At 47.0% G+C, this 10,108-nt stretch overlaps 1 protein-coding gene across 1 annotated transcript; it reads left to right on the top strand.

Moving 5' to 3' along the window:
* Positions 1–987: 987 nt before the first annotated feature.
* LOC129521537 (protein BEX4-like) lies at positions 988–1,342 on the top strand. The gene is given in 2 exon segments (XM_055343108.1): positions 988–1,091; positions 1,093–1,342. Coding segments are annotated over 2 exon segments (354 nt in total).
* Positions 1,343–10,108: the final 8,766 nt, after the last annotated feature.

Raw genomic sequence — 10,108 nt, 5'->3', positions numbered from 1 at the left:
GCCACCTTGGATGCCCTAAGACCCCCACTCCCCACCCCACCTCCCCAACCTCATCCTCCACCACTCTCTCCTTACCGTTTCAGCCACACTGGCCTCCTTGCTGTTCAGGGAACAAACCAAGCATGTTTCCATCTCCGGGACTCGGCGCTTGCCGAGAACCCACTTCCTCTGGATCTTTGCAAGGCTCATCCTGTCACCTCCTTTGGGAAGCCCTGGCTACCTTATCTAATACAGCCCCCTCCCACAGTGCTCTCCCCACCCTGTTACCCCGAGGCATCCTTCTCCAGGGCCCATAAGTGTGGTACTTGGTGTACCGACATAGTTGACCCTTGACCGACACGGCGATTATGGGCGCTGACCCCCAATGCAGTCAAAAATCCGTGTATAAAAAAAAAAAAAAAAAATCCGTGTATAACTTCTGACTGCCCAGAAACTTAACTACTAAGAGGCAGCTGTTGGCCAGAAGCCTTATTGATGACATAAACAGTCAATTAACACATTTTCTGTATGTTGTATCATATGCTGTATCCTCACAATAAAGTCAGCTAGAGAAAATAGAAGAAAATGGTACTAAAAAAATCATAGAGAAAAGACATTTATAGAACTGTCCTGTATTTATTGAAAAGAATCTATATAGGGGCACATGGGTGGCTCAGTGGTTGAGCCGCCTGCCTTTGGCCCAGGGTGTGATTCCCCCCTGGGTCCCTGGATCGAGTCCCACGTCGGGCTCCCTGCAGGGAGCCTGCTTCTCCCTCTGCCTATATTTCTGCCTCTCTCTGTCTCTCTGGGTCTCTCATGAATAAATAAATAAAATCTTAAAAAAAAATAAAAGAAAGAAAGAAAACAATCCATGTAGAAGTGGATTCTCCCAGTAGGGAGGTGGAAAGGGAGCAGGTGTGCTGGTCCAAGTGTTGCCGCCGCGGCGCAGTCGCGGGTGAGAATCCGGAGGAGGAAGAGGAGGAGACTGCAAGGATAGGCCCAGGAGCAATGGCATCCAAAGAGAAACAAGTGGTGAAAAATGTCAACATGGAAAATGACCAGCAGGAAAACGAAGAACAGGGTCCTGTGCAGAATGAAGAGGAAACACAATTCGAGAGGGAGTGAAGGCCCTAAGAATGGAAGAAATGTTAAGCTGGGGCAAATGAGAGGACTTGTCCCTAATTTTCAATGGGCCATACCTAACAAGCATATTGATCACAATGAAATGGGAGATGATGTGGAAAAGTTCATAGGGCAAATGATGGAGATCCGGAGAAAGACTAAGGAGCAGCAAATGAGGCATCATAAGCGCTTTCAAACTCCTGAACCTGATAATCATTATGACTTTTGCCTTATACCTTGAATCTTAAGGTTTTCCTTGAGGTTAATAATGTGGCCTCTGCTCCACAAACTTGTAGTTTTGTGATTTACTTTTTCTGTAAACCTTTTGGTGTTTCCACTTAGCAGTTTGTAATTAAATATTGTTTTGTCTCTGTAAAACTTTCTGTCCAGCAGGGAAATTCACCCCTTCTTAGGAAAAACTATTATTTTCATAATGTGAAATTAATAAAGCAGTTGAAAAAGCAAAAAACAAAAAACAAAAAACAAAACAAAAACCATGGTGTTGTTCAGGGTTTGACTGTACTATCAATGCTTTCATATTTATCAGCTCGAATCTGTACCTGTTCTATTCGCAGCCATATATATCCTCAGTGCTCAGAAGAAGGCCTGGCCTGTGGGAACAGTGGAGGAAAATTTGTAGAGCCAATGAATGCATGAGGATTCAGCGCAATAAAGACTCCAAATAGTCCTGAGTTTGACACTGAATCCAGAAAGTGGAAGGTGAGGAAGCGGAGGCAGCAGGTAGAAACAAATCATTTAGGAAGTTTGGCTGTGAAGGAAGAAAAGAAACAGGACTGGGGGAGTGTGAAGAAGGAAGTGAGGGGGCCTTTCTTTTCCAGATAGAGGTAGGTGATGCAGGATTAAATGAGATGGAAGGAGCCAGTAGAGTTCAAGATATAGATGAGGAGAGGACACTGGTAGAGCCTGGCCAGAGGATGTGGGAAGGAGAGGGCCCTAGAGCCTCAGAGGGCTGTGCCAGCAGGAGGGGGAATTGGGGTGGGTGCAGGACGTCTGTTTTGTTATCATTCCTCTGACAGTGGTCCCTGTAATGGGGAGTAAGCAGGAGAGTTCATAATAACACGTGGCATTTATTAGGTGCCTACTGGTGCCCAAGCCCTGGGGAAGCTCTGCCATGGGGCTACAACTAAATACCAGGAGAAACTGAGTCTCTCTTTGCAACAATCATGCTTTAGGGATAATGAGAATCTTGTCAATGTTGGTATTTCCTCCTCTACTTGGCTACTAGGAAGCTCAAAGCCAGACTTGAAGGGCAGTTTTTAAAACTGGGTAGAGAAATCTGTGGTCTGTCTAGCTGCCTTCTTACTTCCTTCCCTGGCTTGCTCACTAGTTCAATTTTTACCTCGTCTTACCTAGAAGTTTTCACTCATCACATGTGTCTGTGGGGCTGCAGTTCATAGAAAATCTAACTAATGGTGGATTAAAAACATGACAGTGGTTTGTTTTCCTCTCTCATAACTAGAAGCCAGGAAGTCTATGGCTCAGGTTTAGGCCCACACTCCACTCTATCCTCAGGACTTGGACTCCATCTCACTCTACTCCACAGTGGAATAGTGCGCTCCTTGTCCTCATGCTTACAAAGTGGCTGCAAAGTTCCAGCACCAAATCCAAATCCCGGGCAGAAAAGAAAAGAAAAAAGAAAAGAAAAGAAAAGAAAAGAAAAGAAAAGAAAAGAAAAGAAAAAAAACTGCCAGAGGATAAACAGTAAAATATGTTTCCTAAAAACCCCTCCTGGCAAGTTCTGCTTAGGACTCATGGGCTAGGACCATTTCCCATGCCCTTCGTACCTCAAGGGAAGCTAGGAAATGTAGCTCTTTTCCCCAGGCATTGTGCAGCTCTGAACAAAACCGGAGTTCTATTACTGAGAAAAAGGGGAGATGGATATTGGTTAGGTAGATGGCAGTATCCGCCATGGTTAGCATATATTTTTCTCTTCCATCCTTTATAGAATAAAAAAACATATGAATGTTGCAGTGGAGCATAAAAGCCCTACTGTTTTTCCAGGGAGCCACAAATGCTGTGTCTATCTCATCTGTGGTTTTGTCTTCTGTTCCTTGAAAAAGAACCAGGTGACCAAGACATCTCTCGCATGGTGGTATCATCATTCCCGTTTTGTAGGAGAAGAACCAGCGCTTCTTCAGACCTCAACAAACATTAAACCACACAGTCATCGGGCTTATTACTCTGCAGAGGAGGAGACGCGGTCCAGAGATGTTAAGCGACTTGCCCAAGATCCTACAGCAACGTCACAGCAAAGCCTACAGGCTGGGTCTTTGGAGATACAGTTCAGCTTGAACCCGGTCTGGACAGAGCTCAGCCCTGAAGGTTGTCGAAGGTAATGTCGCTGCATTCCCCAGAGATACTGAAGTTCCATTAGGTACAGTTGGGTTAGACGTGGGTCCCGGCAAACTGGGACCCTGTGAGTCATGCAGCTGCTGGAGCACCAGGGGCATGAAGAACATAATTAATAACTTTCAACCAAATTCAGGGTGAAACTGGTAAACAATGAACTTGATTGGTGGGAAAAAAATTGTTTTCAGCTAAAAGTCCATTTCCTTGGGTCAAAAGCGTTTTCGGCAGGATGGTTTTCCAGTAGACCATGAAGACCTGAACATGCCCAAAATATGTAATCCCTTAATAAGTGCCGGAGAAACCCTATGTTGGCACCCTGACAAGCTGCCACCCGAATCACAATACGGTTTCAGCCCCCAGAGAGGAATCAAAGTCCCCATTATTAAAATGCGTTATTTATGGCTTACAGAAAGCCTTCCAGACCCCTGACAGCTCAGGAATGAGCTCAGAAATTAACTCTTTGATATTATCAGGGTCAATCCATCTCTCTGGATTCTTTGCCTATGTTCTTCTTCTTCTTCTCTCCCCCTCCTTTCTTTTTCCTGAAAGGCACGTACTGAAGAGGAATTTCATTCAAGGCACAAAGGAATGACGAAGCTGGTTGGGGAACTGCCTGAGCCCCTTCGCTGATCAAACCTCTGATTCATCTGTCCTTTCTGTAAAGACAGAAATGACTTCTAACTTAACTGAAGGTGGCTGTGAGGACGGGAGAACACAGTGGGTGACCTGGGATGCAGAGTATGTAGCTGGAGAGTTCCCAGCCACCCCCTTGTCCCACGGAGGCTCGGACAGGGCACCAGGCCTGGCTGCTGTCACCCAGCAAGATCGCCCTCCGGCAGGTCCTTGGCAAAGTCCCGACTCTGCTTGGGGCCTCAGTTTCCCTCTCTGTAAAATGGCTGTGGATGTGAGCCCAGTGTATTTCAAACTTTTTTTTTTTTTAGTGGTTGAATCTGTATTTATTTTTCAAGCTAAACCGTTCAACGAATCCCCAAAACATATTTTAAAAATGAAAAATGCAGTTGTTTTCCTCTTGGAAAACATAGATACCAAAGGACCCCAGGAAGTCTGTGGTTCCACGAAAGATTGTTTGAAATTCAGGCATGAGCTGAGCATTGAGACATTTCCAATGTGGAATCCCGGGCTCTACAAATGAGAGAAGCTATTCTTTCCAAATGGAATTCTGACTGGGTTGGCCCCCTCCCCTCCCTCCAGCTCCATCCACTGCACACAGTGCTCCTCAGTACAGAGATGGGCTCTTGCTGGCTGAAGGGACCCCATTGGCAGGAGAAAGAACTGACCCTGCCTTGCCTGATGCTGAGGGCTCTGAGCCCCCTGCCAGCTCTCCCCAGGGGCCATTCTAACCAGGGTATAGCATGGGAAGCTGTGAGAAGCAGAATGCTGGTTGGTGACCAGAGGGCCTTAAGCTAGATCCTATGTCTTTTACAAGCTTGCCAGGTGACTACGGGTAAATCATTTCCTTCTCTAAGGTCTCAGTTTTCCCTACAGGTGCAATGCCAGAGAATATATTGGCCAGGATTATTTTAGGCGTAAAGGACAGCCAACTCAAACTGGCTTCCAAAACTGGAAAAATGGGAATGCATGTGCACTGTTGGTGGGAGTGTAAATTGGTGCAGTCCCTATGGAAAACAGTTTGGAGATTACTGAAAAAATTAAAACTATAACTAGCATAGGATCCATCCAACCCACTTCTGGGGACGTATTCAAAGGAAATGAAGACAAGATATTGAGGAGATACCTGCACTCCCATGTTCACAGCAGCATTATTCACAGTAGCCAAGATAGGGAAACAATCTAAGTGTCCATAAACGGATGACTGGATAAAGATGTGGTGCCTATACACAATGGAATACTACTCAGCCACAAAAAAGAAGGAAAACCTGCCGTTTGCAACAACATGGTTGGATCGTGAGGGCATGATGCTAAGTGAGATAAGCCAGACAGAGAAGGACAAATACTTCATGGTATTGCTTGTATGTAGAATATTAAAAAAAAAAAGTCAAACTCCTAGAAACAGAGAGTAGAAAAGTGGTTGCCAGGGATTAGGAGTGTGGGAAATAGGGAGAGGTTGGTAAGAGCGTACAAGGTGAATAATATCTGAGGAGCTAATGTACAACATGGCGATATCGGTGATAACACCGTATCCTATGAGCAAAATTTGCTAAGAGCATAGAATTTATATGTTCTTACTACTCACAGCAAAGAAATGCATGGGGTGTGAATATGTTAATTAGCTAGATGGGAGGAACCCTTTCACAATGTCTAGACATATCCAATCAGCACATCACACACATTGCAAATGTGTCAATTATACCTCAATAATGCTGGAAAGAATAAATAATTAAAAGTGCTTAAAAATTAAATTAAAAATGCCCGGAGCTCCCAGATCACAGCCAAGCTCCAAGCTTCTGGAAGGCAAGAAGACATCCACCCGGATGGCACCAAGAAGAATCTCAAGACTCAGGCTAGTTGGCCTGTTTTAGGTCATGTGACCCCCTGACACATACACACACCCTCGCCCTGTCACTGTGATGGGAGCATACTCTCATCTGATTGGCCATGCCTGGCACATATGCTCCTGTGTGAAGCCCAGAGTGATAATCTACTCCCCTTCCAATCCCTATTATCCCCAAAAGATAATAAATCTCCCCTAAGAAGGCCAACCAAGCACTGGGAAGGCCGAATCCACAGAGGACCATTAGAGAGAACAAGGGTCTCTAGCTCAAACCAGAGTTCATGCAGCACCCAATACCTGGTGCAGAGGAAAGTTCACGTTGCTTTTGTTGAAGGAAGTGGGTAATCCAGAACCCCACTCACACACTTTTTTCTTTACTCTGTGGATCCCAGCTTGAATGTTGGAGGACCCATGCAGTTCCCTAGAAGAAACGTTCTGAGGGCCTCTGGAGGCTAAAAATCATGGTCTGTACTGCCAAAGACAGCCTGAGATCAGGGACACTGTGCCAAGCTGCCCCTTCCTGTTGACAGACCCTGAGGTCATCTTGCCTAACCTTCCTTCTGACACCTAAATCCCTCTTCAAAAAGCAGTCTCTCCACCCTCCTTCACACTTCCCTGGTCAGGACACTCACTCACCTGGCACTTACCCCAGTAGGGGCTATTGTCTGTTTAGCCTTTACCCCAGCCTATGAGCTTTGTGAGGGCAGAAATTGTGTCTGTTTCATTGTTCCAGCCTAGTGCAAAAAGGCTTAGTAAATCTTGAATAGATAGATAGGTGGGTAAATGAATTGATGGATGGGTGAATGGATAGATGGGCAGACAGACGGATGGATGAATGGGTGGTTGGCTGGATAGGTGAGTATGTAGGTGGTTGGATGGATGGATGGATGGATGGATGGATGGATGAATGAGTGGGTAATGAGTAAGTGGATGGTGGGTGGATGGGTGAATGGATGAGCAGGTGGTTGGGTAAGTGGATGGATGGGTGGGTGTGGGGTGGATCAGTCAGTGGTTGGGTGAGTATGTGGGTGGTTGGATGGATGAGGGCATGCATGGGTAGTTCGATGGATCAGTGGGTAGGTGGATAGATACATGGATGGATGGATGGATGGATGGATAGATGGATGGATGGATGGATAGATGGTTAGAATACATATAATCCCAAAATAATCCATTTCTTTCCCAGAAACTAGGACTTATTCCAACAGAGCTACCAGCTTCTTGCAGCGCTGCACACATATATATGTAAAGGGTCCTGTCCCCTACCCTCTGACCCACGGACTTGCCTAAACCCCCCACCCTTGTCACTTCAGGATAGCCCTGCAGGCACTAGGGGAGATAGTGACTGGGATCCCTGGCCCAGCTTCTCTAATTGCTCCCCATGCAGTGAATTCTCTACTGTCAGGCTGCCCCCTCAAGACACACCTCCACCTATACCTGTCTTTTTCTCAAGGATCTCAGCTGTAGCACCTAGGGGATGCTAATGGATGCAAGCAGCAATCAGTTTCCTCCTTTTAGGCTCTATGCCTTAAGTAATATGACCTAGGGCACGTTTTCTTGTCTGTACCATAGGGACTGAGCTCCTGGACACCATGGACAGTGCTAAGCCGTATCTTCTGATCCTGGCCATGCATAGCTTGCTTTTTGGACCCAAGTCCTGGGATTCACATTAATTTCTAGCCAGATTCACTTTGCAGGAGTCCTGACAGTGTGACAAGGCCGTTCTGATTCCTGAGTCCATTTGTGGCCACCTCCACCTTGACCCAGGCTCCATTCTGTGAGCAGCCAAGGGTAGGACATGGTGGCATTTCCCCTGGAGAAGCTGTAGCAGAGGAGGAGGGGGTGAGAGGGAGGACATGGGGTAGAGAGAGGAGAGCAGTGCAATGTCCTCAAAATGAGTGCCTGACCCAGAATGAGTTAGACTCTGACCCTTGGCTCTCCTCCAAGCATTTTCTTTTCCATCCTTTGCTTCCCCCCTTATCCTGTGCTCGGTCCTGCAGTCCCCTTCCTGTCAGAAGCTTCCCAAAGACTCAATCCTACTTTCCCCCAAAAAATCCCTGACAAATACATGAAACACAAGTGTGGTTTATTTTTTACTTAACATATGGGGAAACTGAGGCCTGTAGGGAAGATGCACCCTGCTCAAGGTCTCCCAGGGCATCAGAGTCATAGTGGATGCCACCTCTTTTAACTTACAGCCACCACGTAACAGGCAGGGCTGTGCAGTGGGGAGACGGGGCCAAGGGTCCGGGTGGAATCTCAACTCCATCCTTCACGAGCCAGGCAACCTTAGGCAATGACCTCCCTGGGCCCAATTTGCCTAGTTGTAAAATGGGGATAGCGCAGGACTTACCCCACACTACACCGGGGTTATGTGCGGTAAATGAGATAGTCTGCGTCAAGTGCACGCACAGTGCCCCAGGCACAGATATGGGCAAGAACTCTGTGCGTTTTCACCATCATGAGCTGGATGCAGAGCTGGGCACTTTACAAACATCGTTGCCTTTTTCTTCACAATACACATGCTGGCTAGAAAGCACTGTTCCCATTTTACAGCTGGGAGAACCGAGACTTGGAGAACGAAGCCAAGTCTGCTGCTCTGCTGCCCCTCAGAGTGCCCAGTGCATGTTCTGTTGAATAAGAGGCCAAGAGGATCTGCTCTTGGGTCTCTGCACACTTGCTTCCAAGTTCACAGTTCTTCTAATTCTCACTTCCAGGAACCAGCCTGGCCTTGAAGGAGACGGCGGAGAGTGGCACAGTGAAGGCTCGTTTTTTCCATCAAGAGAGACAGACTGACCTTCAGGCGGTGCCACAGCTACTTTCACTTGGTGCCACACTGTCCCCCTGAAAGAGCTGGACCTGAAGCAAGTGAACAGAGATACAGAAAAGACAAATTGCAAACGTGATGGTTCTATGGTACAAACAGGATTATAAGGAGATAGGGCGGGCAGGCATATATGAGCTAGAATGGCCCGGGGAGACTTCTCAGGAAATAGAATGTGAGTTCTTGAGAAATAGATGGATCATGGCTATCTAAGGAAGAGATTCCAAGGGAGAGCAAACATCAGGTGCAAAGACCCTGAGGCAGAGATGTTTGACACGCTGGAGGAACAGTGAAATGGCCAGCATGGCTAGAAAGTACTACGAGAGGCCCAGAGTGGGAGGAGATGCGGCTGATATCAAGGACCCCCAAGAAAGCAGTCGGCCTCTCTAGGTGGTATCACCTCTCCAGAAGCCTGGGAAATTGTGCTTGAAAAAGGAAACAAACACAGCACAGATCACTTGCAAGCCTAGAACATTTTACACACAAATGAACACACAGCTGCTGGGAATATGAACCAATATCAAGAATCAAACGTTAAAGATGCACATGCTTGGACCAGGCAGTTTCAGCCGCAAGAATGATAGGGCACATTCATTCCAGCCAGGAAAATCTAGACCACGTCTAATTGCCAGCGGAGGGCTGGGTTGTGTGTGTTGTTATGCCACGTCGAGGCCACGAGGTATGATGTAGTTGTGAAATGATGCTGTAGAGAAACGTTCCCCAACATGGAAAGATGTGCACTCTGTGCCATTAAAATGAAAAATGGTGTGGCCCCTTCTCTCTAAATGTAAATCTGCATGCGCACCCACAGTGGAGGAGGCTCGAGATGCAAACGAGCATCCCTGTGGATCATCTAGATGCTGAGGGGCCAGCTTTGCGGGAAGAAATTGCAGGCAAGTTCTCTTGTCCTCCTGTTGTTTATCTGGGTTTATCTGGGTTTCTTCCCCCTAATGTTACTTCACAACCCCTGAATTAAATTGGAAATTTTATTTTTAAAAAAAAATAAAGAAAAAATTTATTCATGAGCAACACAGAGAGAGAGGCAGAGATACAGGCGGAGGGAGAAGCAGGCTCCATGTAGGGAGCCCGATGTGGGACTCGATCCCAGGACCTGGGATCACACTCTGGGCCGACAGCAGATGCTCAACCGCTGAGCCACCCAGGGATCCCTGAAACAGAAACTTTCAAGAGGCTCAGGGATCTGTGATCCTGCAGCTACGGTGGCTTCCAGGACCGGAGGGTGCTGGGCTGTAACTCTGGGAGATTTGAAAGATATGGTGGTCACCACAGCCATCCGCAGCCCTCTGGTGATGCACTGAGCCACAGCTGAGGACTCCAAC

This window comes from Nyctereutes procyonoides, unplaced genomic scaffold (genome assembly GCF_905146905.1).
Source record: "Nyctereutes procyonoides isolate TBG_1078 unplaced genomic scaffold, NYPRO_anot_genome, whole genome shotgun sequence".
In the NCBI taxonomy this organism is placed as follows: domain Eukaryota; kingdom Metazoa; phylum Chordata; class Mammalia; order Carnivora; family Canidae; genus Nyctereutes; species Nyctereutes procyonoides.
Note: the sequence above shows the minus strand (reverse complement) of the source record. Positions and strands in the feature narration are given on the sequence as shown.